The sequence below is a fragment of the Syngnathus scovelli genome, chromosome 3 (assembly GCF_024217435.2).
Source record: "Syngnathus scovelli strain Florida chromosome 3, RoL_Ssco_1.2, whole genome shotgun sequence".
NCBI lineage: Eukaryota > Metazoa > Chordata > Actinopteri > Syngnathiformes > Syngnathidae > Syngnathus > Syngnathus scovelli.
In genome coordinates, this window is record NC_090849.1 from 18,456,985 (window position 1) to 18,484,296 (window position 27,312).

At 41.3% G+C, this 27,312-nt stretch overlaps 3 protein-coding genes across 6 annotated transcripts; 1 reads left to right on the top strand and 2 right to left on the bottom strand.

Moving 5' to 3' along the window:
- Positions 1-8,345: 8,345 nt before the first annotated feature.
- Positions 8,346-14,721, bottom strand: plk2b (polo-like kinase 2b (Drosophila)). The gene is made up of 14 exons (XM_049763943.2): positions 14,478-14,721; positions 14,293-14,400; positions 14,077-14,193; positions 13,473-13,602; positions 13,209-13,392; positions 12,797-12,995; positions 12,564-12,711; positions 12,035-12,129; positions 11,723-11,858; positions 11,337-11,417; positions 10,537-10,696; positions 10,289-10,418; positions 10,105-10,215; positions 8,346-9,191 (listed from the first exon to the last, which is right to left on the bottom strand). Exons 1-14 carry the CDS (start codon positions 14,661-14,663, stop codon positions 9,000-9,002), a joined length of 1,977 nt encoding a protein of 658 aa, XP_049619900.1. The 5' UTR covers positions 14,664-14,721; the 3' UTR covers positions 8,346-8,999.
- A 649-nt stretch (positions 14,722-15,370) lies between these two features.
- si:dkey-190g11.3 (uncharacterized protein LOC567059 homolog) lies at positions 15,371-27,277 on the bottom strand. Of its 3 annotated transcripts, none has more exons than XM_049763956.2 (6): positions 27,125-27,277; positions 17,307-17,482; positions 16,370-16,474; positions 16,012-16,152; positions 15,890-15,940; positions 15,371-15,818 (listed from the first exon to the last, which is right to left on the bottom strand). In XM_049763956.2, exons 1-6 carry the CDS (start codon positions 27,186-27,188, stop codon positions 15,642-15,644), a joined length of 714 nt encoding a protein of 237 aa, XP_049619913.1. In that variant the 5' UTR covers positions 27,189-27,277; the 3' UTR covers positions 15,371-15,641. The 3 variants fall into 3 exon arrangements, with proteins under 3 accessions (XP_049619913.1, XP_049619914.1, XP_049619915.1); XM_049763957.2 differs by lacking the exon at positions 27,125-27,277 and adding an exon at positions 18,665-18,716; XM_049763958.1 differs by lacking the exon at positions 27,125-27,277 and adding an exon at positions 18,323-18,464.
- Positions 18,542-26,766, top strand: rab3c (RAB3C, member RAS oncogene family). 2 transcript variants are annotated; one of them, XM_049763960.1, is made up of 5 exons: positions 18,542-18,574; positions 20,679-20,903; positions 23,243-23,361; positions 24,710-24,834; positions 25,049-26,766. In XM_049763960.1, exons 1-5 carry the CDS (start codon positions 18,557-18,559, stop codon positions 25,237-25,239), a joined length of 678 nt encoding a protein of 225 aa, XP_049619917.1. In that variant the 5' UTR covers positions 18,542-18,556; the 3' UTR covers positions 25,240-26,766. The 2 variants fall into 2 exon arrangements, with proteins under 2 accessions (XP_049619917.1, XP_049619918.1); XM_049763961.2 differs by lacking the exon at positions 18,542-18,574 and adding an exon at positions 18,835-19,012.
- Positions 27,278-27,312: the final 35 nt, after the last annotated feature.

Genomic DNA, 27,312 nt, shown 5'->3' on the forward strand with positions numbered 1-27,312 from the left:
CAAATCTGCACTTGTCCACTTTGAACAGAGCAGGCGTCCCTTGCTTCAGGTCTGAAGACAAACCACTTCTGATTCACACCAACTACAAACACGTGCGGCTTTTCGTTTTTAACAATCCATTGTAGCCCGGCATCTGAGATAAAACAGTCTTAGCCCATAGTGAATTTTGCTTGTACCTAATCCTTCTTGTAGCCTGTTGTTGAGGGGGCGGACTCGGTAGAAGTCTAAAAGTCATCTAGAGAGGTCAAGGGCTATCTTCATGCTTTAGGATCATCCACCTCCAGAGATGGGAAACTCTGCCACAGTTTAGCTTTAGCTACAGGTACTTTTAATCAACCATCAGGTAAAGAAATTTACCTGAAGGAGTAGAAACACTTGTGGCTAAAGCCAAACTGTGACAGGGTTTTTACTTTCTGGACCGGGATTTCCCATCTCTGGTTGTGGTTGACCCTAAAGCATGAAAACAGATTAAAGACAGCTGCTATTGTTCGCTTTGCTGCAACAAAACTGGAAATTCCCCCATTGCAAAGCGAATAAAAGGCTTGCCCTATTCAATGTTCTTCTACTTATGTGAAAAAGTAGATCTACCAAGAAACTAGTTGGGGTCTCGCGCAGCTGTGTGAGAGACAATCGTGAATAGACGCACACATGGTGACATTCCTGAATGCGCACATTAATTGGCTCCTTCTTTAGCGTTTTCTCTCGTGCGCCAGTTGATTAGTAATAAGAGCGAAACACACAGTCTTGCTGTGAGGCTCCTGCGTCATCAATGTCGTTCTTATAAGCGCCCTCCTTGTGTTCCCGGCATTTGGACAAGAATCACGGTGTCTCGTGTACAAACCCAACTAAGAGGCAAATTGTCTCTATCAGTCATTTGTATCCAAAATACATTTTAAAAAATTAGAACAAGGGTGAGTTGATGCTAGAATTCTTTATGATATATTGATATCAAGCATGTCGTATATGCGTTAGCTTGATTTTAAAAAAAATTACATTTAACATATGACTGTGTTTTATGAAATACTGTAGTTTTGCTCCTGAAAAACGATAAAGAAAAATGTTTTTGCATTTCAGGTTGAATTATAGGATAGCGACGCAATGTTTTCTTAGTATAAAGGCCCAGTACCAAATCTTGTGGTACTCAAGAGGCAATAATTACAAACAGTAAAATGTATTTTTGTTTGTCCACATAGCATTGTAGTCCTGAATTGACAGTCCTTGTTCTACGCCAAGCCGAAAATAGCAAACCCATCCATTATAAACATTGCCAGTGAAATGATGATTTGGACTCCATTAGAGATTCCAATCAAGCTGAACTAAACATCATTAAAGATGCACCAGAAGCTCAGATGTCAGCAGTGTAGCATTACGTGTAGGTCATAGTGCAAGAACATTCCCAGGACAAATTGTCTTCGTACAGATGTGAATGCATCAAGGAGCTCACTTGGTGGTGTCGCATGACTCCTTGGAGGCTGAGACAATGCATTCACAAAACCACAACATATCTCCATGTGATATAATCATCCAGGAGTAAAAGTACACTGTATTATTGATGACATCAGACCCCTAGATCATTTCTAAAATAAACACACGCATCATAATGCTTAGCAACATGACAATTCCAAACAGCGCGCCATCACTCGCTAGAAACGTGTTGTCATTCACAGAAACATCAAATTAGGCCTTCCAGTACCGAACTCCTTGCATTATTACGTGCTTTGTGTGATTTGTACAGACGCCAATAAACCAATTGTCGTTTAACTCATCTTCTTACTGCTGCTTGGAACATGTTGAGGAACAAGGAACTTAGGTGGTAAAATGTTTGTAATTAACATTTTCGCTGGTGACAGTGGCGTGAGACAACAATGGCAATTTAGTGTTGCGCAAGATGTTCCCATGAATTATAATAAAATGAGGGCATAACAATATACACAAAGAAACTGATGTGGGGGAAAAAAAAAAAAAAGCACTGTACTTTTGACCCTGAAAAAAACTCATTGTGCAAGAAGACGATTTGTTGAATATTACGTAAGGTAGGTGTTTTGTAGTTCAGATGAGAGGGGGACTCTAACGCAGCTGTAACTCGGCTGACTACAAAAATTATTGATAAATAATTATGTTCATCAATTTTTAAGCACCTTATTCTGTGCTTCTTTTTCAATATGAGATAAGTCAGCTGGCCATTTTCCATTGAGTCATGAAACTTGTTGGGGCCACAAACTTGTTTGTCAGTCCTCGTATTTGGGTTAACTTTCTACATTCATTGTCTAGGATGTATTACGTAGCCAACAAATACATGTAAGCATCCTTGAAATTCTGAAACTACTCCATAATTGGGCATATGCCTTCTTAACATGCTCAGCAACATCTCAAACAATTTTAAACACCTTTTGAAGGTGAAAAATATTCACACAGTCCCTCTTTTATTGGTTTGATACCAGCGCTTGTCTCGTTTCTGAGTCAGCACTCACGTCAGCATTGGGAAGCAACAAAGTGTGTCATGTTATTTTCAGAAATAATGCCACAAATACAAAAAAAAAAAATCAAATTTTTGACATATACACAAAGTTATCAGTTAAAAAGGATGGATGGTTTAGTCTTTGAGAAGATTTTTCTTTTTGGTTCACAGGCTATAGGTTGCATGAGTCACATTCAAGTGCATCATTTTAAGGCTTATATGGTCTTAAGATTGATTTTTCTATTCTTCTCTGTGACGAACATACCTCCACATGGTTACTGCGTATTATTGTGTATAGTGGTTGCGAATAAGTTTCTCTTCACAAAGTGAAGTTGCAGGTTTTTAAAAAAAAGCACTGAGAAGAAAGGAATGCCCTAAAGCCAGAAGGACTAGCGTCATTCTCGATTTGGGAGGGTTTGACTAAAGCATGTCGGAACCTGCTCAAACAAAAGTTGCTATTGAATGAAAACATACCGATACTTACATGGGTGGAATCCTTCAGTATGTTGACAAAAGTGAAAGAAGAAATTGTCCTTTTAGGACACTGGTGTCAAACTCAAGGCCCGGGGGCCAGATACAGCCCGTGACATCATTTTATGTGGCCTGCAAAGACAAATTGTGCATCAAATTCATGTGTCATTACTAAAATTGCAAATTGTCTTCACTTTTAATATCTTTTTTTTTTTTAAATATTTGACCAGTTTTTACTCGTCTGATTTGAAAACGAGTTATTTGTCAGTTTGTTTTGTAGCTTTTACTGTATATAATATGAGGTGCTCATACATTTATTTGGGTTGACACTCATAATGGCCCTCCGAAAGAAGCTATGACTACAATGCGGCCTGCCAAAAAAATGAGTTTGACACCCCTTGTTTTAGGACGTGAAATTGTCTTTTAGCACGACGAGCTGCTGTGATCCACCATTGTTTGTTTTCAGAGTGGAGCATGACTTGCTTATTTTCACTTACAATGTTTACAAAGTAAGCATTAACAGTATATTTAAGAGACCCATTTTTAAATGTCGCAGTCTTAAGATAGGGTAGTGTTGCCACGTAAACAAAGCAAACCAAATCCAGCGATCCTGTCATCCATTTTTTTTAGATAAAGCGCTGTCGTGTAAACAGCCGCTATGAGATAAATGTCTGCAGAGAAGCTGCTAACAGACATGCCGTGCAGGCGCACTCCAGAAGGTGCTAGTCAGACCTGAGTCTTTCTTCTCCAGGTGTGCTTTTACACTGACAAAAACAGATGCCCCCCATGCAAGTTACAATTATCGAGAGTCATCGTACTTTGAACCGGAGAATGAGTCTATTTGTTTGTGGCTCGTCATCATGCGTTGCAACTTTCTTGGCGAGAACGACACCTGCACTTTGGCATCCGGTGTTGAGGGTTACACACGCTCACACAAAAGAACACACCACAAGCCCTTACATGGTTACAAAGATACAAAGTGGGCCAACATACCCACATCCACTACCGAACAATCCATTCATTGTTTAAGGATTGTAATTATTATGAAAATTATTTTTCATAATTAAATTAATGGTAAATGGGGTGTTAGTAGGTGGATGTTAGTTTTACAATGTCAGGAATAACTGTCATATTTTTTATATTTGTTACCTCAATTTATAAATGTATGTTAAATTTTCATTTGTTTAATTAAATTACAATATACAATGTTCATACTTATATAGAAATCATGTCTTTCTTTTTTTTTTGGTGGCAAATGTTTTGTACTGGCAGCTGCAGCAGTGAATCACATGCACGTCTCTTCCAAAAGTGCTTTTCTTTTTTATTGCAAATAAACTTGTAGTGAAACCTGTGCACTAAATTCATGACATAATCTGATGACAGTATTTGGGAGAAGAAGAGCTATGACTCAGACAGAGAGACCAAACCAACTGCAGATGTTTACACGCGGGGGATGACAATGAGCGAGCGAGCCAGTGAGAGAGTGAGGCGGTTGCCACAGAAACAGTGATGTGTCTCCCACTCAGCTCGGTTGCAGTCTGCACATTTAACAGCAAGACTTGATGGCGTTTGATTGGCTCGTCGCGGACATGTTGTGCTTGACGACTCTGACCTCACGTCACGCTCTTTTAAGGGCATGCAGCTTTTTTTATGAATGAGAGAAGGAGGAATGTGCTGGAGTATTATGGACAAATGTCTTGACGCCTTTTGTAACGTCACCTGGCATGTAACAATTGGCTATGCACGGCTTCCCTTATATGGAAAAAATTCATCAATTTCATTCAAATGAAAACCATTACAACAGTCAACCTTTCTTTGGTCTGCTATTAATGCTGCTATACTAAAAGCCACGCCTTAGCCAGGTTGAGGAAGCTTAAGGGTGCAGAATCAAATAATACGAGTCTTGACGCTTATTTTTTTAAAAGCCTTAGCTCAACAAGTCACTGACATTTTAAATCTTTCTGTTTGTACAAAGGCAATGCCTGATATGTGAAAACAAGCCTTTCTCTCTCCTTTACTGAAAAGAGACTTGGATCGTTATCAACCCATTTTAAATCTGTGTACTGTAGCAAAAGTTTTTAAATCTCTATTAAAGTCATTCATTGAGCAACATAATATTCTTATCCCAATGCAATCTGGTTTCAGATTTTTTGAAAGTTAATGATATCAATTCTGCACGTAAAAATGAATGGTTCTGTGTAGCCTTATTTATTGACGAGGCATTTGACATAGTAGAAGATCGTTTCTTGTAAAATGTTGGTTTTGGCCCCAGTGCAAATAAACTGGAGCTAACTTTCTGACCGATCCCAACCGGTATGTTAAGTATTAATGATTTGCAAGTATCGTGAGCATGAGCACTTGTTGAGCAATGCAGCCCCACCCAGATCCCTTGGGACTCTGGGCATGCCTGTCTTAGATTTACTTTCTACATCCCTTTTTTGTTGTGAGTCACTAGTTTGAAACGCAGCTTTGAAGCCTGTCGCGCTTTCTCACTTGAATAGGCAGGGCTGCATTTAATAACGTGACACATTTCTGGGGAGCTTTGCTCAACGTCTTTAGCACCTTGTTGCGACACAATTCTGTTCAAGAAACAGAAAACTGACCGTGAAGCCATCGTTCAACTGTGACGGCTTTGGGAGTCGCAACGCCAGACCAATCCCCCCTACCCATCCCTTAGAAGAGCTTATGAAAGTAACAAGTGCCCTGACAGCATTTGAGTTTTTTCTGAGGGTGGCGTGAGATGCATACATCCCAAGCTTCTCTTTCACACTGCTTGACATAAATCACAGAAACACTGTTGAGGCACGTCAATAGATTCATATTAATTTTAACAATTTTATAAGCATGTGAGAGCATTTCGGTTTTTGTGTGAGAGAGGTCATGTGAAATGATGTCTCGGTTGGCCCCTCATAACAATAATTTCTACTGACTCATGCTTTTGCCTGCACACAACCTGAGGGAAGAAGCCGATATAAGGATTCCTTTGTCACATCAGCTCAAGCTCATGGCTCAGCTTACCCGTACGCACTACAGCATCTCCTTAGTCGATGTGACTCAAGCTGGAGCTGCCTTGTTTGTGCCTCACTGCCAATATGAACTCTAAATTAGATACCAGCGTTCACACTAATTGAGTGAATCACATTTTGTCTCTTTAATGGAAAAGGAGTTAAACCAACTCTGGAGGGAACGCGCCATGTCTTTAGTTCTAAGTTGGCTGAATTACTTCCAAAATGTAATGAGTTAAAGTTATTAGTTACCTTTCCAAAAAAGTAATTGAATTAGTTATTGAATTGGCCCTTCATAAATGTAACAAATTACTAGGAAAGTAATTTTTACATTACTTTTTCAAAAATGTTCAATGATTAAAAGAATTCAGATTTTTAAGCAGGCGTCAATACAGTTGCATAGAGTAGAACAGCATAGACCAGTACTTGATTTAAGTCAATATTTAGTGAACGTTAAAAAAAAAAAAGACAGTAGTGACTGCTATATGGTAATGTAAACAATGTTGCGTCTTTGGACAGTCCAAGAGCTAAAAAAAAAAAAAAATCAAATAAAGAAAAACGTAAAAACTCACCAGGTATGCCAAGTTCCTCTCTCAAAGTCCTCCAAGCCTGCTCCCGTTTTTTTTTTTTTTTTTTTTTGCCCCGATATAGAAAGAGGTATTACAGAAGTATTGCGTAATACAAACAAATATTGCATACTCGGGATGGGCACGGGCAGCTACGACGATCATTTTCTCCATTTTGGTCTCTTTTTCCCAAACAAAAGCCCCGCCATTGCCTTGCGCAGTGTCATGCGTCACCTGTGCGAAGCTGATTGGCGAGTAACGTGCCGCGTTTCACTGTTAGTAACGGTAACGGCGTTTTAACAAGTAACATCAGCTTGGTCTGAAGTTCTGTGGTCACATGTTGGCGAATTTAGGGGAAGTTATTTTTTTCCCCCTACGCTTGTTCCTATGATCCAAAAACATGCAAGTTTATGAGTTTTTTGTTGTGAGTTTTTGTGGGGTTTTTTTCTTCTTCTTCTTAGTTTTTTTGCTCACTTTTTGTGTTTTTTGGTGCCGTTTTGTTTTTGTATATTGTTTTGTGTAGCTTTTATGTTATTTTTGCCAGTTTTTTTTTTCTACTGTGTATTTTTTGTCTTGTGGATTCTCCATGTGGATTATGTGCTATTTTTTGGTGGATTTTTTTTTAAATGGATTTTATTGTGTTGTTGGTTGGATTTTTCCTTGTATTTTTGTGGGGATTTTTTCTTCTACCAATATTAATCATGCTTCATGTCCTTAATTTTGTATCTTTGACATCCTCTTACCTTTTCTTCACCCTGTTAGTGAGTTCTCAGGTGCGTGTCTGCATGCATCTGATGCAGATGCTGGTCTGTGTTTGTTAGGCCACAAAGTCAAAACGCCCTTGAATGCCATGCAAAGTCAACATCAACATTCTATTCGGAGCGTCCATTACCGTCAAAAGCACTGGGACCCTGGAGGTATCACCGCATGAATAATTCCTACTCTTTCCCTCACGTGAACCGCTACTTCCTGTTCTCTGGGTATGTCTACGCTTGAACCATGTATTATTGAGCTCCACTGAGCATTAATGTTTTTTTGAAGTGGATGACTCAAGTATCTATGTTGGACTGCAGACATTTCATTGCTAAGTAAGATGCAGCAGTGAGGAGGTGTGCAACTAAACAATCAATTGAACATTCGGATGACAAAGTGTGAGCTGTAGAGGCAGTGATCTCTGACATTCAGAAGAGCAAAAACTACCACATTTTTCCCTTTGTAGGAATAAAATTTGTACAGTAAAGTTTCATTGTCCTTGTGAAGTATCATGATGTATGTCGTAAACAAATTGGTTAACTCATTTAGAGACAGGCACGACTTATTAACCTAAATCATGTCTAAGTGAAACAAGTTAGTCAGAGTCACATCAGGTCATCTTTGCAGAGATGGACCTTTATTGTTGACAACCTCTTCTATCTCGCTCATTTCTGTGCTACAAACCCTCATGTTCAGATATCGTACTTGCTTTGATTTGGACCGGAAAGAGACAAGAGTTGGAGATGGGCCTTTATTGTTGACAACCTCTTCTATCTACCTCATGTTCAGATATCACACTTGCTTTGATTTGGACCGGAAAGAGACAAGATTGTCATTATGGTCCATTTAGCTTTCATTCCCCTCGGCAACTAATTTCTTTGGAGTGGGAAAAACACTTCCAAACTGCTGCATGAAACGTCTGTTAAAAAAAAAAATGAAGGAGATATGAAGATAAATTGGCATTCGGTGGAAATCGTGATTTGATCGAGTTTGTATGTTTGCTCACATTACAGTGAAATGGTCTCCAGTTTTGTTTATATTATAGTTAATAGGTAAAATATTAGTAGAAAAGAAAAGAAAAATTCACACATATTCACTTTTTTTAAGAAAATGCACTTTATTATTAAATAAATAAATACGGCACTTTTTGTACACAATAAGTTATGTCGTATTTTTTTTCCCATAATGATGATGATGGCTCTTTAAGCATTCTGGGATAAGAAAACATCCTCCCCCACCCCTGTGCGCTCAGTCTAGTCATCATTAAAGAACTCGCTGTTCATTTTTTTTGCATGAAATTACAACCCTCCCACACACACTGACTCAGATACACACACAAACAGATGTACACATTTTTACCACCACTTGAACCTTGGCCCAACCACACACATATTAGCATGTTTCTGTATGGCAGGTTATCTTACACTGTACATCATTTACAATATTCAGACCGTCTCGCGGCCTCTTTTTTCGATTTTCAAGCTGGTGCCAGCCCAGCTGTTCGCTCTTTCCAAAAGACATCCTCCTTCTCGTTCTTTGTCCAACACATTTGGATCGTACCAACATTCCCAGGTCCAACATACTCTCCTCCAGTCAAACGTCATCTCTTCTCTCTTGCATGGAGTTCCTTTATCATCCACAATCTGTTGTCACACCACAATTCCACTTGCGCAGTTCCTCCCCGATAGTTCTGCAGGATGTGTTGGTCCATGTGTCGAATGCACATATTTAAGCAGGGTAGGGTCTTTAGCTGCACCTCTGCAGCAGCATGTTGAGCGAGTAGAGCATGCGCTCGCGCAGGTCGGCGGGGCAGCCGGATGCCAGCAGCGAGCTGAGCTTGAAAGTCTTGGAGACGCGGTCCTCGTTGATGTAGGTCAGCATGTATTCGTCTCTCTGGCAGCACAGGATGATCTTGGTATGGTCGTGGTAAAAGTTCACCTTTGGGAAGAATGACAAATGACAGTTAATAATAGCCAAAAAGGGTTTGAGTGTTTGTTAAATTTGGTTAAAAAAAAAAAAATCTGGCTATCTGATCTGTGCCCTCTCAATTGAACCAGAACCATAATAAGTGCAAATGAGTTTGACAAACCAAAAGGGATCGTAAGGCTATGTGGTATTTTTTGTTTCACCAAAGAGGTTTTCCCCTGATAATCATCTGTTTGTGTTCCTGTTTTGGGCTTCCTGTTTAGAGTTTCAATTTTGCATTCCCGAAAACAGAGGTTTGGGTCAGGAAAGTGAAATGGACTGAAACACAAATTGCAATTAGTGGAGGGAACAACCTTGGGGGCTACTTGATCATAATTTAAACAAATTATCTGAATTCTTTTTGATGCTTGCAAGTTTCATTTCCCCAATTTTCTTGAGTGTGGCTCAGTATACACTCATCTAACAAAATGTTAGAGCCATCGAGCTTTCAGGTGAAATTACAGGGTGAAGCTAAAATGTGCAAGACCCTTATGTTTGACTTTTAACTCAACAACCTCGTGCAGTCATCTGACTTTATTTGGCTCCATGTATCCATGCCTACATTTTTCAAGAGGCAGCTGATGTGCTCAAGAAAGATGCTACAGGCTACAGCCCATTCCACAATGACAATGAAACCATTGTCTTTCTTTTTCCCCCCCAAAGGACCTCACAAACATCTTTGTTAAATCTTATCTGATTCTCATGAAAATTTTCTGCGTCAGCAGTTCTGACACAGATTTAGCGGTTTAACATTATAAAGCCCTGAAAAAGCACAATGACTGTATGTCAGATCTGCCAAGAGAAATTTCTCTGTCTTTAATGTTGATATAAGGTTGTTATCTTGCTGCTCCTGGCAACCACCCATGTTTTCCCCGGGAGTGTTTACCTGGAAAGTGCCGTCATTAAAGAGCATCATGAGGGCGCGGTCCGATTTGAGCCATTGAAGAAGATAGAGTCTGGGCATGTGTGCATCCGTCATAGTGCCCAGGTCGCCGCCCTAGAAACACAACACTGTTAGCATCCGACAGGCCGCAACATGCTATTATTTAGAAACGGAATTAACAACTTACATCCATGAGGTTCTCTTCCATGTAATGGGAAAAGTACTTGAGTACAGTCACTTGGCCCACAAAGTGTTCAGGAACCTCACAGGTGGGGAAAACAGAGCGCTGGCCCAACTCTGCATAATAATGGATTGTCCTGGGGATGAATAGAAGATAAACAGTCAGACAAACGTTGATTTGAGCAAAAAGCTCAAATAGTGTGATTATCATTTTTTTGGCAGCGTCTGAATAGCAACATTTGCAGTGGCGCGTACTTTCTGTCTGGCAGGAGGCTCATGTGAGTGCCATTGTTGAAGAGAACGCCCACGGTGTGGTCGGACAACTGGTATCCAAAGCCGTACTTGTTGGAGTAGTCCACCCACTTGGTCACCCATTGAAGGCCGCAACTATTTGCACTTTGAGGAATGTTGTCGGCTGCAGGGCGAAACACAAGAGGAACAATAAAGGGGATTTAGAATACATTTACCAGGAGGACTGCGTGCAATTTGTATTCCTCACTATCAAATAAGTGCACTAATATCACAAATGTTCTGTTCTGTTCGGTAAATGGTGGCTGGGTGAGGGGGCAGATGTCCATTAGAGTGGAGGCCTTGGGAAAGATTTATAAGGCATAATTTGCAGTTTACCTGAAGGCATCGCAAAACATACGTTACTGTGCATTTCTGTTCTGTACTGACATTTACTGAGGCCAATATTAGCAAGAGAGCTCCACTGTGGATGGGGGTAGGTGTCAGTGTGGGGGTAGGCCTTATTTTTTACAATCCATATTGGTAGGAGGAATCGATAAGTCACGTAGCTACATCGGAACATAAATTACGCAAAGCTGTGAAGCGCCTCTACGTCTGTACTGGAACTCCACATCCGCAAAAGAACGAGTCAGCAGTTGCTTCAGGGAGTGATAAAACTTTACAGACTTTATCGTAGAATCATAATCTTCGGCTTGAAGCCTTTGAGTCGGTGCGGCTAAAGTTTTATCGCTCTCCAACCCACCAGTTAAATCGGTTCATAACCTCAAAACTGTGTCTGTTGGGTACGTCGTATATGGCTGACTCACCTTTCGGCATGTTCTCCAGGCACCCCCTCAACACACCGGCGACCGTATCGGCGACGCTCCCCGTGGTGTTGTACTCCAAACCTTCAGGGACGACAGGGTATGGATTTAAGCATTTCATGTTTTGATTTACGGTCACACTTCATTAGGTACACCTGCACAGTGCTGTCAGTCAGCGAGACAGAAGAAAAATACTGCAAGTCCAGCAATCATTAAATGGAGTCCGTCGCGTCGCCTGCGTGAACGGCAGCAGCGTGTACCACCAATACGGAAAGTATAACGAGGCACAATGCAGGATTTTTTTATATGTCTCTTTGATTACATGTCAATAAATTATAAAGTGTACCTATAGAAGTGTCTACTTTACCAATGTCACCGTAAGAACTCACATTCGCTGCTGCTGCTGCAACTCCCCAGACTCCCCCTGACGATTAAACGGATGGTATCTCGCGTCGTCGTCAGGGATCGGCTCTCTGTTGCCAGGGCGACGGGGCTTTGGGCAGATGGCGGAAGTTGACTTCCATTCTGAGGCGGATGAAACGAATGACGACAGCGTTTGTAAATGTGCGATGGCGATGGAGTAGGATTCATCTCCTCCCACTATGACTCAACTCAAAATGGTTGAAAATAACCGGCTTTCTGAATAACTTGCTCACTTAGGGACCGTTTGAAAATTGCAAGTGTGAATAATTCATTTATACCTCGGCTGTCTTTTTGCACTGCTGCTGGCCGATGACAGTTCGCTCCAGGTCATGCTGCAGCTTGTAGATCTCCTCTTCTTCTTTGGTTAATTTATCTGCAAGAGAAAATATATTTGATGCAATGTAATGCTAAACTACACAAGCGATTCGCTGTAAGCAGCTCTCAAGGACTTCTCAATTGGCCATTTAAAGCAATGACCCAAGTACAAAATACAAATGATATTAATTTATTTCCAACAATTTACTCTCTTCAGTCGAGTGTGTTTGTCCATGAATTATATGTTAGACTGTTCAATCTGATTTTGGCCTCTAGATGCCAATTCAATCTGCCCAGGGCCTTCGGCAGCACTCGTGCAGGGAAATGTAACATAAACCAAATTAGAAATCGAACGGTCCCTTCATCTAATGGGACCCACAAGTCAGCATTTTTACATCCTTGGGTTGGTGAGAGCAAGATATCCGTATTTTATTACTGTAACCCTAACATTAATACCGAATTCACGGTCATCGGTAAATGAGTCTTACTCACTCAGAGTTTCGTAGTATTTGACCTTGTCTCGTCTGCCTCCAAAGAGAGCCGCCGCAGCTTTCTTGAAAAAGCTCTTGGCGGGACTTGAAATGTGGAAATCGGGTGCAGAGTGACAACAGCTCGCCGACAGACGCTCAGGACTTAAACCCTGCAAAGGGGACATCAAAGTGGGTCAGCATCTCATTGTAAGGAAGAAATGTAGCGGATGGAGGTTTTGTTCTTTGGTAAATCACCTGTGTGAAGAATTCGTGTCTCAAGATGTGTTCTAGGTCAGGTCTGTCTTCTGGCACCTTGGCCAGCAGGCTGGCAATGAGCTGCTTGGCCTGCGGTGATAGCGAGGAAGGCAACGAGTAGCGAGCCTCGCGGATGCACCGGTACGTCTCTTTCAGGTTGGTGGTTTCAAACGGTGGCCTTCCCAAGAGCATTGTGTACCTGGAAAAAGATAGATGGTGCTTGTAAGGCTCTATCCATTTATTTTCTACCGTGATTTCGTTCATGGGGTTAAGCTAAGCTATCTAAAACTATTCATATGCCACCCTCATTTACAACCATTCAATTCAAGTTATACAAGTTGCACTTCCTGACCGTTTCATACAATCAGCACTTTGAGGGTTCACATTAGGACTCATTTAGAAGTCTACTCACATTACACAGCCAAGGGCCCAGATGTCTGATTCACAGCCATGGCCTTGCTTGTTCAGCACCTCGGGGGAAAGATAGTTGGGAGTCCCGCAGATCGTCTTTCTCCTGTTCCCCGCCGGCTCCAGCTTGGCTGCCAGACCAAAGTCGCCCACCTTCAGCTCCATGGATTCACTTACGAAAAAATTACCTACACGGGATAAGTGAGAAAGATGAGAAAGGGCGCGCTGACGAGGCTCCTGTTCTATTCGACACGCACGAAAGACTTACCCAGTTTGAGGTCCCTGTGCAGGATCTCCTGCTCGTGCAGGTACTTGAGCCCAGAGACGATCTGTCGCAGGTAGTAGCGTACCTCAGGTTCGGTGAGCACTTTGCGCGCCTTCAGGATGTGTGCTAATGACTGCAAAAAAAGAAGAAGTCAGGCATGCAATTTGACATAGGGCAGAAATGCAGACTAGTCGGGGTGCAACGCAAACATGGATGGGTGGGATGGCTACAACAAATATATACATAGGAGGCAAGCCACTGATCTGCTGTAGTGCAGTAGTTGGATCACTAACAGATCAATTTTTCTTTTCTACCATAAAATTTTAAAAATGCGTAGAACCCAAATGAAATGATGAAAAAAATCCACTTCATGCTCACAACAAATGACAAAAAAGGTCAGTACTCAGTGAATCGACAGGTTAAATATTTATGGAGTATACTAGATTTTCATGCCTTTACTTGCACAGTGCTACGCCGTGTGAGGAAAGGAGCCAACAAGTAGTCAATAAGACGGCATAGGACAGGACAGGAGTGCAGGCAAGGAAAACGGTAGGAAAAAGGTTGCCCATGAAAGCCCGCATGCTTTAAAGTTGTGTATGTGACTAACTTTTCTGCTGCAGTACTCCAGCAGGATGTAAATGTTCTCCTTGTCCTCGAAATGGTGGTAAAAGTGCACTATGTGCTTGTGATGGAGTATTCGGTGCAGCTCGATTTCTCTGTCAATCTAGACATGGAAAAACATCAAAATAGTTAAAAACACTTTAGAAAAAATAATTGTGATTATTATATTTGGAGACAACTGTTGTTATGTGTGGGTTTATACCTTCTCCCGTTGGTGCGGCTTGGAGACGCGCGCATGCGGGATGATTTTGGCTGCGTAAACTTTGCTGGTGGAGAGGTCGGTCATCTCGTAGCACTTGGCAAAGCCGCCCTGCAAAGACAAAATATTATTTATATCAATGACTGAATTATTGCAGAAATAAAAGTTCTCTCTCTCTTTCTCTATACCTTTCCCAGAACTTTGCCCCGGCAGTAGCACTTGCCGGTGGCCGGGTCGGTAATGATTCGAGACATCTCCGAGGGAGCGCCGGGCTCCTCGGTTTTCTTCCGCCGAGGCTCGCATGACCTCGGCGTGGATTCGCACATGTTGCCGCTCTTGGGTTGCTGAAGCCCGATAGTCCTCTGTACTTCCATTTATTGTGAAATATGAGAGTTGCCTTTGCTCTTTTCTACACTCTCAATGCCTATCCAGAGCGCGCACTTGGGTTTTATACTGCGGCGCCGTCTGTACTCCGCCCCTTCTGTGGCGTCACAACATTCCTCTTACGTCCATTGCTATGAAAATACAGCCCAAAACAGGTATAGTAAACGAATTTATATTTTATATATGTATAACTCTAAAGAGGTCTTTGATGATTGTGACTGTATTTTTCTTGCATTTGTAGTAAAATAAAAATCACACAAAAAATTAATTCACTTCGAATATTCTGAGCAAATAACTTTAATTTAGGTGAGATTAGATATGCAGCTGATGTATTTAGTCGTTCTCAAGCATAGTCCTGGCTGGAGTCAGTCTTTGCAGCTGTTTGGAGCACGAACGCCCCCTGGGTGGTTGTATGCGTGTAGTGCATTTCAGCGTAGGTAAATGGAGTGCGCATATTACCTTGCATCAAACCTGCAGACGTTTTCGTCCGTGGTGGATTAGTTTTCATGTGCAACTTCTAAATTTGTTCAAGCTTAATTTTTTTTTTCAATTATAACCAAGCTAAGTTTTTCAATGTTGTTAATATTCTTTATGTAACACTGTACAAACAACCACTTACGTAATGATATCTACATTATTCCAAACAAGCACTAGTGATGCCCACTTAGATATAACCAGAAAAGTCACTCAAAAAACATTACAGTATTTTCATATTTAATGTCATAGTAATTAGGACAAACAAACGAGATGTTTTAAAGAACTACACATAAAAAGAAAAAACTCACCTGCTAGTTTTTCACATGTTAAAATTTGCATGCGTGCAGGAAATGATTTGTCTTATTGAAGGCTTATTGAAGGTGGTTGGCTCATGCAGGACCTTCAGATACACTCCAAACATTCAGTCCAACATTAATGAAAAAAGCATTGCACAACTGAGGGTCACCTGAGTGACCTACTGCTCCCTCACATTATTTGACATTTTGCCTCAGACTGGACCTCACAGTGCCAATGTCGTAGGCCCACGTTTGGTTCAGTCCTGAGCCGAGAGTGGACTGGTGAGGCCAGCCGGGGAAAGGGTAGCGGCAAGCGATGACTCGTGCATCGTCAGGAAGCTCTTTCAGCAACTTCTCTCCGAGCACTTCCATCTGTCCAACCATCAGGAGAGGCTGCATCAGCCAAAGTGCTATTGCGTAATCATAGGAAAACGTTAACTCACCACTCCTGTAGCAAGAAAAGCCGTCACGTTGTTGTACTGTGATAAATCCGTCTATGGATAGAAGAAATAAAATTCAACGTTAGTCTAAGCTCCATAAATAAATAATCGCACATCCACCTTACCTTCCAAAAGTCTTTTTTAACAAAGGTAGCCTGGCTGGAAGGCAATGCGGTCCAACGGGCCTTTGCCCTGGCATACGCAACAAGAATGGAGTTAATTTCGAAGCCAGTGCACTTGAAGCCAGCAGAGGAGGCAGCAAACACCTGAGAGATGACAACATTTCTCCATGTCATTTAAGATTTTTTATAGCGCTGGGCTGGTTGCAAGTCAATCACAGGGTGCATCAAATTTAATTTATTAAGATTGGCATTAGCTTTGGCAGAAGTCACCACGATTCTTCCTGGAGTCCAATTCCACCATTATTACCTTTACAGTGCAATACATTACACAGTTCAAGCTTAGGCATAGCAGCTCACCCACCACTCTCCCATCTCCTGATCCCAGATCTGCTAAGCGACCTGTGCGGCCATCAAGCAGCTTCATGATGTTCCATGTCTGATCCCTACAGGAGGGCAAATAGGGCACCTAGAGAAAAGTAAACATACATCAATTAATTACACCCACTGGACACTGCATTAGGTACATTTGCACAAGCTAATCTATGCCATAAACACTTATTATATACCAGAACCTTTCTTCACAAATATAGGTTTTGATGTATTCTAACAACTATATAGGGCCTTTCTAATTTCTTGCAGCCAACATGCATATTAAGTTTAAAATACTTGAACTATATGTAATCATAACATTACAAACAATACCCATAGGGAATAGTTAAAAACATTGCAATAGATTCAACATAATATAATATGAAATATTTAGACACAAGTAATGTAAAATTAGATATTTCTAACAATAAATTCAATCTAATAATTTTAAAAAAAATCTAAATAATCTGAACACAATCCAAATACAATAAAATGAATAAAAATTATTACAGACATTACACTGGTGCATCTTAGATTTAAAAATGTAGTAAAAATTTGTCGACCAATTAATTACTATCAAAGGCGGGATTCCTGATACAGCTTTTGTACTGGGTTTATCTTAGCGTGTATATGCATGATCATTTATCCACTATGGTTTCTGGCATATCATTGACACGTTAGGGAATCATGGGAAAAGATGACTAAACTGCAAGGTTATTGCACAAAACTACAACTCACTTAGGGACAATCATCTCCAGATCGGCGTGTTTTCTTGGTCTGATTGTGGAAAAGAGTCTGCATTATGTCCAACAAAGATTCTCTTTCATATGTACAATAATTAATGCAATCTAGGTTACAGGTGACTTTTCTTTGCTACTTTTGTTGTCACTATGCACACACACGTACAAAAAAACGTAACATTGAAGCACCTTGAGGTTGTGCGGGATTTTCCGGAAGCCGGGCATGGTGAAGAGGCTCCACACTCCATAGAGGCCTGTGAACAGGGCACCAGTGCAGGCCGACAACACCGGATGAGGATTGCTCAAAGGAAGGACCTTCTCATAGTCCTGCAGGATCACCTCAATGGAGTCTTCCATTGACAATTCTTTCAAAGAAAAGTGTTTCAAAAGATTAACCATGTTTTTGCTCTCTGGTCTAAGCAGTCAATGTTATTCACTTTTTTGCCTAACAAACTAGGTGAAGTATTAGCTTCTCTAATAATGGAGATTTTGTTGAACAACACTACTGCCACATATTGGCATATTCATATTTTTTTGTTAACCCCATTACTTGCAAAAAAATAACAGGTTTGCTCTTTTAATTCTCTGGCCTTAGCAAGACAAGTAATAGTTTGACATCATTTCCGCTATTCGGTGCGAGGTTTGGTCTCCCTCCGCAAATAGGAAAGGGGTAAGGTGAGGAGTGGGTAGGTGTCTAGATGGTTAGGTACTGTCCCTACTCTATGTCGAGATAGACGTGTTGGAGAATTAAAAAAAATGCTTGCACATTACAGGTTTTTGCATGTATTTTTTTTTTTTTTATGTCATTGTAGTGACATCTGGTTTAGGATTTGCCAAGGTCTAAATTAGCTCAGTTGCATCAAAGTGTTGACCTTAACTTGACTCGAGTTTGGCCTTTAGTTAGTAGCAAGCAGCAGATCGATTCTTGTGCAAAAAAGCACAAGGCGCTACTTTGGACCTTTTAGCCACGCAACACCTCCTAGAAAAAAGTGCCTCCTGCACTATCTGGTGATTAATTGATCTTTTTTATTGCGTATTTTCTTCTACAAATTCATTGCGCACGTCACAACTATCAAAACTGGCTGCAAGCGTGGCAAAAAGGCCACAAGATGAAGAAAAGTGCCCAGAAGCGATGTGAAAATATGCTGTTTATTCATAAAAATGCTGCGATTCACAAGCAGGCTTGTTGATGCAGCCTACCTTACCTGCTTCTAGAGCGACTGTACTGCGTAGACTTCAACACCCGAGCCACCATTACGGGGGAGGGCAGCTCCCACCGTAGCCGGCCTATGAGCACACTTTTCCGGCCACTCGTCCTATCACAGACGACTCCATGCTCCATAAAATCGCCCATACTTGTCCCCATGCTTGCACAATAGTAGTGTTCAAGCTTATGCAATCACGTTATTGATGTCCTCATCTTTAGTCATTTAAACACAATGGACTTGTACGGCAAGGTAAGGAAGTGGTATTTTATGACACGCAAGCCGTGAGGTTATTTATCACACTCCGTTGTCATCGTAAATCACAGTTATGTACGCACGTACCGCGTTGCATGCTGGTAAATGTAGTCAACGCTCCTTTTTTCGGCAGTGGATGCGCTTCCGCGTCTGAGCCGTAAGAAAACTACAACTTGATAATAGATGACGTCAGTAGCAATTCGTACTGTCATAGGAGGGAGGGGGGTAGAGGAAAGCGAGAAGGGAGGGGGAGGTGGAGGGAACAGCTCCCTGGTGCTGAAATTGCTTCAACACAGCCAACGAGCGAGGCGCAGTGGGCAAGAAGGAGAGGGGGAAAAAAAGACGGAAAATAACAAAAACCCAACAAATATTGACTAAAACAAAGGAGGATAATTTTGACACAAATTGAATTCGAGCCAAAGTCCTTGGAGACAGGTTTGTTTATCAGCATGTCTATTGGCTTCATCTGTGAATGGCTCATATAATTCGTCATAAATGACCTCGCTAGCGTTAGCCGGTATGCCCCCCTCCCCACTACCAACACCCTCTACCCCCCCTCCTCCATTCCTATCACATCGTGTCATTCTTTTTATTCATTATTCATTTATTAGTCGTGTGTGTAAATGACAGCTCCTCAATGGTTGCAAGTGTTTTTTTCATAGTAGACAAAAAGATGCAAAGTGGATGCTAAAATGATTCTATTTTAAAATGATAGCAAGGCAGCATATGTTTGGCACGAGGGAATGCGGTGCTTTTGCCTGCACGGTTCACCTTGGAGCAAAGATGATGTGTGTGTCTTTGTGTGTGTCTGTGTGTGTCTGTGTGTGTGTGTGTGTGTGTGTGTGTGTGTGTGTGTGTGTGTGTGTGTGTCGTTGTGTGTCTGTGTGTGTCGGTAAGTGGCCGGTTGGTGACGTAGAAACGAGCAGGTCAAACATAGTGAGAGAAGGTTATTGTATTTACATGAAGCATTCAGTTGGTGACTCTGCATCAGGGGCAGGGATTGCAGTGCCCCACCTAATACAACAGATAGTACTATTTTGGGGGGTTTGGATCATTTTGCTTGACAAATTCCACCAAACAACATTCCAGAGCAAAACTGTAATGCACGTCAGCTTCACTGAACTTCATAAAGCAACAACCCACACAGTATACAGCGTTTATGCCTCTCATTTATCATTCATTTACACACAAACAGATTTAGGAAACAGATTGAAACCAAAACATAATTTGGTTGTATCTATGATCATTACGGTAGACGTTGACGTTCAAATACTATAAAGTATAACGTCAATATTTGTCACTAATAGTGTTGGATACATTTATAGGTGTAAATGCTCATGTAGACATTAGTGAAGAAATTATTTTCTAAATAGTACAAGTACTGTACTGTATACATAAATTACTTCAATAGCCTCAAGCTGTTTAATATTTAAAGATGTAGTATATGTACTTTTTGTGTGTTCATTTAAATGTAACAAGTGCACTTTTGTGTTGGATCAGTGAAAATCACTCACTACGAGACTGATCAAAATTTTAAGACGACTTGCCACTTGCTTGAGCTACATCATGATTTCACTCAACGCTTCAAATTTGGTGTTGACTCACCTTGACTTGCTTGATTTTTAATTCCTCTATAATTTAACACTTGCTTGAGACTTGAAAGTTATGACTTGAGACTTGCACATAGGAATGTACTTTGTATGTGACTCCAATTCACCTTTGGAGAGTAATGTTGAAATGTTGGGAGAAAACATTTAAATGTCACAAGAATAAAATCACACTGTTAGAAGAAAAAAAAAATCAAATTTTAAATCACAGCGAAATAGTGGCCATCATAAAACCAGATGAGCCATCATGCCTTAGAATTTTTTTTTATATTATCATGGAATGACCCTCAGACATCTTCCAAGGTTGAACTGCTAATAAAAATGATTTGTGTTTGTTTGTCTGTCTGCTAGCCAGCCGGCCACTCCCTTGTCGACCGCTTAAAAGTAAAAGCCATATCCTGCTTACAAATACAGCCCCTTCCCATCCTTTTCACGACGTTGCCCAGCCTCTCCTTCAGTAGCGGCCTCCTCATCCTCTCTTCTCTTCGTTGCAGATGGCTGCCACTCAGGATGCAAAAGGCAAAGGGGAGGGAGGTGACCAAAATTTCGATTACATGTTCAAGCTGCTGATCATCGGCAACAGCAGTGTGGGCAAGACGTCCTTCCTATTCCGCTACGCCGATGACGCCTTCACCTCGGCCTTTGTCAGCACCGTAGGCATCGACTTCAAAGTGAAGACGGTGTACAAAAATGACAAGAGGATCAAGCTGCAGATATGGGTACGAAATGACAAACTCAAGGGTTGATTATAAAACAAAAAGTCTTTTCCGCAATCATGCATTTTGTCATTGTGGTTTGACATTCATTGGAATTGGGGAGGCAGATGGAAGTCTGAACATTTGTGAGAGGAGCTCAGTAAGTGTTAGCTTGGCGCTCAGCAGGAGGGGAAGGACACACTCACACAGTCACACTTTCCTGTGTGTGGAAGTGAAGCTGAGCTGAAGCTTTTTTTAATTAGGACTTGCAGAAGCACATTGTCTCGTTCTTGCTCTGTCACCCATTTTCCCTTGCCTCTTAAATTTCACGCCAAAGGTTAACATTCCTGTCGAAAACGGCATGTCTTGTCGTTAAACTATTTTGCAGCAATTAGCCAGCCCCTGACATTCAACTACCGAGATTTGCTTTCAACAGCATCGTGACCGTCTGATGTGTGCATTTTTAGTTAAATGTCCTCCTTGCTCTCAAGTAACTGCCTGGTCGTCTTCTAATTGGTCTAAGCTGACACTTGCAGCGAGCCTCTTATGGCTGCTGGATGACAGCGATTTATTGGATCTTATCTATATTTGATGATTTAGCGCAAAATTAATCCAGTAATAGGGACCGAGTCATGTTGAAAATAGCAAAGAAAATCTGTCTCGGATCTGTCTCCGCTCCCCCTCCCCACTTTTACAGTCATTAGCACACGTCAATTCTTTTTATACATGTTGTAGCCCTTTTTTCTGAACCGCCCTTGAATGCATCGTGACAATTCACCACAATCAATCACAGACATAAAAGACAAGAGAGACTTATGCTGCCTTCTGGCCATGGCAGAAGGAGCAAACCAGACTGCAAACCTACAGTAAGTTAAATTAGTATGTTACATTTAATGACAAATTACCCAAGCCTGTTTAAATGCCATTTTTTGTGACAGAAAAAAAATAGACCAAGATACCAATGAAACAAGGGCTGAGCTTCTTTGCCATAATTCCAAATGATCTTATGCTCATAAAAGTTGGCTTGAACAAATCGGTGCCACTCCCCACCATTACTGAAATAATGGCTGCAAACATGTAATTTGCAATATTAATAGTTGAGATTATAAAACGTAACTGACAAAGTTAATTAGTATCAAAAATAAATGCCTCCGCCCAACCGCTCTCTGCTTGATGGTGTCAGCTGTTTGCATTGATTTCCTGTCAGCGTCCAGCCCAGCTTTTCATTTGCACGACTCAGCAGTTTTTTTTTTCTCATTCCAGTCATTCTCTTGACATTTAAATGACAACAAATCACCGGAGCAATGCTCTCAGCTTTTCTCTAATGAGTCTCGGAAAAAACTGTACTGTCATCTTGGACTGTATAATCAAGCAACGGAAGCACAATTATCCATAGCTTTTTTTTCCCAATGTCTTTATTCCATATTTTTTATGTGTGTCATTGCAAGCAGTTAAAAGGTCAGTGGTGTGTGTGTGCGTGTGTGTGTATACATGCAAGTTCAATCTCTGCAGAGTGAAGGTCAGAGTGGGCCTCAAGCTACAGCGAACACACTGCGGTGATAGCCATGCGCATGCCGACGGATTGCAAAGCGTGGTAAAGTGGCGCCAAGTGGAGCAGCCAAAAAAAGCCCTCCAACATGATTCACAGACAGACGCTCCCCGCAAAACACACTTTGCTGTGGGCGGAACAAACTGCCCAGCGCAAACGGCAGACCTCGTGCTGTCGTTATCTAACTTGTGGCAAACGGGACGAGGAGTAAACAAATAGCCCACACGTCCTCTTCTACAATCAAGCACATCAAAGCATCGTCATTTGCATTTTCATTGAGATTTCGGAGCAAAAGGTGCAACGGTGAGCGTTTGTTTCCACGGTGATATTTTGCAGTGTTCTGGTTTTCCACTGGGCGGGATTTACACCAGCCACAGTAACGATTATGCAGTTGCATCTCAATTTACTTAAAGATTGAACCACTGATATGATTTAACTAATTAAAATCCTTCCATTTTTTTTCTAATAACCTAGTTGGAGATTCATTAGCAATTTTACATAAATGCAATCGAATGAGATCCAATATTAAAGCTGAGAAAGAAATTCTATCTCGAACTTAGAAACAAAATATTTACACAGCTTGGCTGAGCTTTTCGAGGAGACGCTAAAATTGAGTCACTGTTCTGTGTCAGTGCAGATTTATTGCGAGGCACTCAGCAGAATGATGTCTGCACGGTGAACACGACACAAAGGATGCGATTAAATGCGGCCATTGCATCCTGCGTGGTTTATAGTCTCTTGTAATCAGATTGTCATGGACAGTTATGTATGCACATGACAGTGAACAGTACATGCGTGTGGTGTGTGCGTGTAGGACACAGCAGGCCAGGAGCGTTACAGGACCATCACCACGGCCTACTACCGCGGCGCCATGGGCTTCATCCTCATGTATGATATCACCAATGAGGAATCCTTTGGCGCCGTGCAGGATTGGTAAGTTTATTATTTAGTAGGCTTTTATTTTTGGGCTGTCATGAGGTAGGCAAATTTATATTTAGTGTCTATGTACAGGATCTGCATAATAGACTTTTAAGTGCCCGATGCTAATCAAGGTCACATAGTGTTGTGTCATCATCTGAATTGGGTCACATTCAATCATTTTTAGAAAGCAAGTTTCTGGGTGGTGAATACAAAACTGCTTGTTAAAAGTCTCATGCAAACACGCTATGGATAATATATCTTATTTTAAATAAGCTACCATTTCAAGTTTTTGTAGTCCCTGAAAATGCAGAACCAGACGAGCAAAGGTTGTGAGGGAGGAATGCTTACAAAAACAGCAACAAAAAAAACGCTAAGAAGGATCAAGATGCAACCGCACATGAGCCCAAAACTGAAACATTACCAAACTGCTATATTCTGTTGGTCTTATTGCTACATTCCCCGTTTTAAATTTCACTGCCTTTCATAGAGTAATCCAATCTGCACCCTGTATCGACTTTTTGTGCCTGTCACTTTCATTCCGCTTCCTCCCATCGCGCCCTGCGACGTATCGCGAAAAAAAAAAGCATCGCCATAGCAACCAATCTTTCCTCCTGAATTAAACTGTGTGACGTTTTTATACGTATCCTGTCTGCGACAAACCTCCTATTCTGGTGCCGCCGCACCACACAGATGTTTTTTTTCTTTTCTCTAAGTGAGTCATACTGTATCTCTGTACACATACACAGCATGTCTGGCTGTCTTGCCGCCTCTTTTGCTCTCCTGTTTTTTGGAAGCCTTCATCTTCGCTGGCCTACTTTTGAGTGAGGCTGCAGCACCACAGGAGATATTTGCTCCTTAAGCTCTTTCTCTCAATGCGCTTCACTGAGTCACAGGGACTCTTTTGCACAAACACTGACGCATCGTTTGGCTGCAGGACTTTTCAACAATCAAGTAAAGTGGAACTGCTGCTGTCGGATGTCCAAAAGTGTGTAACCTGCTTTAGTGACTCGCATTTTTCTTCACTTTAGACCTCTCGACTTCTGCATGTCTGTCCTGAGAAGATTTTATAAATATTCACCTCAATGTTTGGAGCAGTCGTAATAAGAAGAAAAAATTAACCTACATAGGAGTGCACATGTTCATCCCAGAACAGCACTTGACCCACTTTCCCTTTCCTGCCAGCAGTGATTCACATAACAAACGATGAGGCAATCTCAACCTTTGACCTGTCCAAATGGGGGACCAACTTCACAACATGCCCATCTCTCTGTTTCAGCTGAAAAGAATCCATGCAATCCGGTGACCCAATAACAACTTTGTTGTTTGACCGAAGCATGTATTCTTACATTGTTGTGCACAGGTCGACCCAGATAAAAACATACTCGTGGGATAATGCACAAGTGGTGCTTGCTGGTAATAAGTGTGATATGGAAGAGGAACGGGTGGTGTCGGTGGATAGCGGCAGGCTGTTGGCGGAACAGCTGGGTAAGTGTGAGAAAGACCTTATTTGCGGGCTGCGCCTTGAACTAAAGTGTGAATTAGACATACGAAGCTCTCCTATCAACTATATTGAGTATCTGTATTTAAAAATCTCGTTCAGGAAATGCTAACTCTAAATGCTAATGTAAATGCAAAAACTGCATAACTATTAAAACATAAATAGTAAATGTACAAATTTCTTGTTAAACACTCGATAAAGGCTTTGAATTCTTCGAGACCAGCGCCAAGGACAACATTAACGTCAAGCAAACCTTTGAGCGCCTCGTCGACCTCATTTGTGACAAGATGTCCGACAGCTTGGACGGCGACCCCGCCGTTACAGCTGGAGCGCCCACCGCCAAACTGACAGACAGTGCTCCGCCGCTGCAGCAGCCCAGCTGCAACTGTTAGTTCCACTTACTGTATGGTGTTTTTGTCCCCCACAAATCCTTCTTCCCTTTCCCCTCGCCATCTGGGCCCTTTAGTGGTAGAGATATTAAACTGCTGTCGTGCTATCGCCTAACCTTCGTCACTTTCTAATGCGAGCAAATAAGAAGTTACAGGATGTGCTATTAGAGACACTGTCAATAACCTCCATATTTGTAGTCCACTCCATTGTAAAGCATCCAAACAAATGAAAAACAGTGATTGTGTTGTGTATTTAAAGGAGACATATTATGCAAATGCTTTCACAATTTTAAACAGTTCCTAGATGTCTTAATAAACTGATCACTAAAGTAACTCCTAAACCCTAACACTAACCCCTAATTCTAAACCCTAGTTAAAATAAGACACACAAGTGAGCATGCAACTATTTGGATACAAGCCATTAAAAAGTGAAATCTCCATCATATGTCTACTTTAAATGTTAGGCTGCCAAATAGGGCACTCCTCAATGAGTATGTGTTTGTGAATGAACTTTTTGGGAGTTTTCACACGTTAAAAAAGTGGCCTTTAAGCATCCATCATGGCCTGACTTCTGTTTGCGTTTTTACTTTTTCACGCTGTACTCCATCGATGCCCTTTTTAGCATGCTGCCGAAAAAAGGTCAATAACATGTTCATCTTAAAAAGACAATGTCGTAACAATGACACAGCACAGGAAGTGTACTACACAGCTAGTGGGGATGGGGTGGGGGAATTGATTGTTGATTAGAATCGTTTCCTGTTGTAGTCAGCATGCCAATGAAGAAAGAGCTCCTCCTAAAGGGTGCTGAGGGCACTGCAAACGTGAGCTGTAACCAGTTGATTTTTTTGTGTCCTTAAGGCCCTTTTGGCTTTTTTAGAACACTTGCAATCAATGAAATATGTGTGCCAAAAAAAAAAAAGACAAAAAGGTTTAAAAAAAAAACCCACTCATTTTAGGTTTGTTTGTTTGTTTGTTGTGTATAGGCAACAAAATAGCAGGAACATGCATGACCTTGACATTATGAATAAAATAAATGTATACATGTACAGTATATATAAATATATATATAAATGCTACGTTAACAGATTTAAAAAAAGCATGCTTGCGGCGCTCGCCGTGACATGCAAATGGGCCAATAAGTGCAATATTTTCTGACTTTAAAAGCCTGTAAATACTCTCTCCATCACTATAACTACAGTGTGTGTGTGTTCCATTTTGTTTGGGTAAATCATTTTGTAAGACAAAAAAAAATTAACAGATGGCGTCCCCACTCTACATGTCGGTCGTGTCAAACTGCAGTGTTGTCGTGAGGATTCAACGAGACGTTGTGCATGAGTGTGTGCGTGTGTGCGTGTGTCAGAATGTGTGCGTAATGTTAGAATTTGATGCAATGAATAGCCATGAAATAAGATCTTATCGTATGGATCTCAAGCGAAAATGTCTGCGTTAGAGCAGGGTGATTTGCAGAACTGATGAGATATGACAGAAAGTTATGTTTGAGATCGTGGAAAATAAAACCAATTCAATGTCCTTCTGGAGTCCTCTGTTATTTCCACTGTGATGTCAACGTTTTGACTTGCACTATAATATTAGCTCTAGCACCACCTAGTGTTGAGCGTGCACACATGCACGCACGCACGCGCGCACACGCACGCACACACAGAGTGAGGGAAATCATTCATTACCAGCAAACAAATTCCAACATTTACTATTTTGCATGGTACTTGTAAAAGCAGGTACATAGAAAGTAGCTATGAAAAGTTTGACATAAATAATAGAAAAATATACAATATATTTTTTTTCCTTTGAGTTAAAACAAACTTTGGAATGGATTTATGTAAATGCCCCGTCACTCGTATTGACACAAAGAGGATTTAAGTGAGCTTACCGGTTTCTTTTTGGTACTTTGTATTTGACCTGCGTTGTGTGCTGCAGTGATTTTTCTTGCTCATTCCGTTTTCCTCCTGGGATCCTTAGTGACATGCAGGTCAGACGAGCGCGCACACGCTCCGTTTGCCTTGATTTACGCAGGTGCGTAACGTGCACGCAAAATGAACTTTCTCAACACTGACTTAT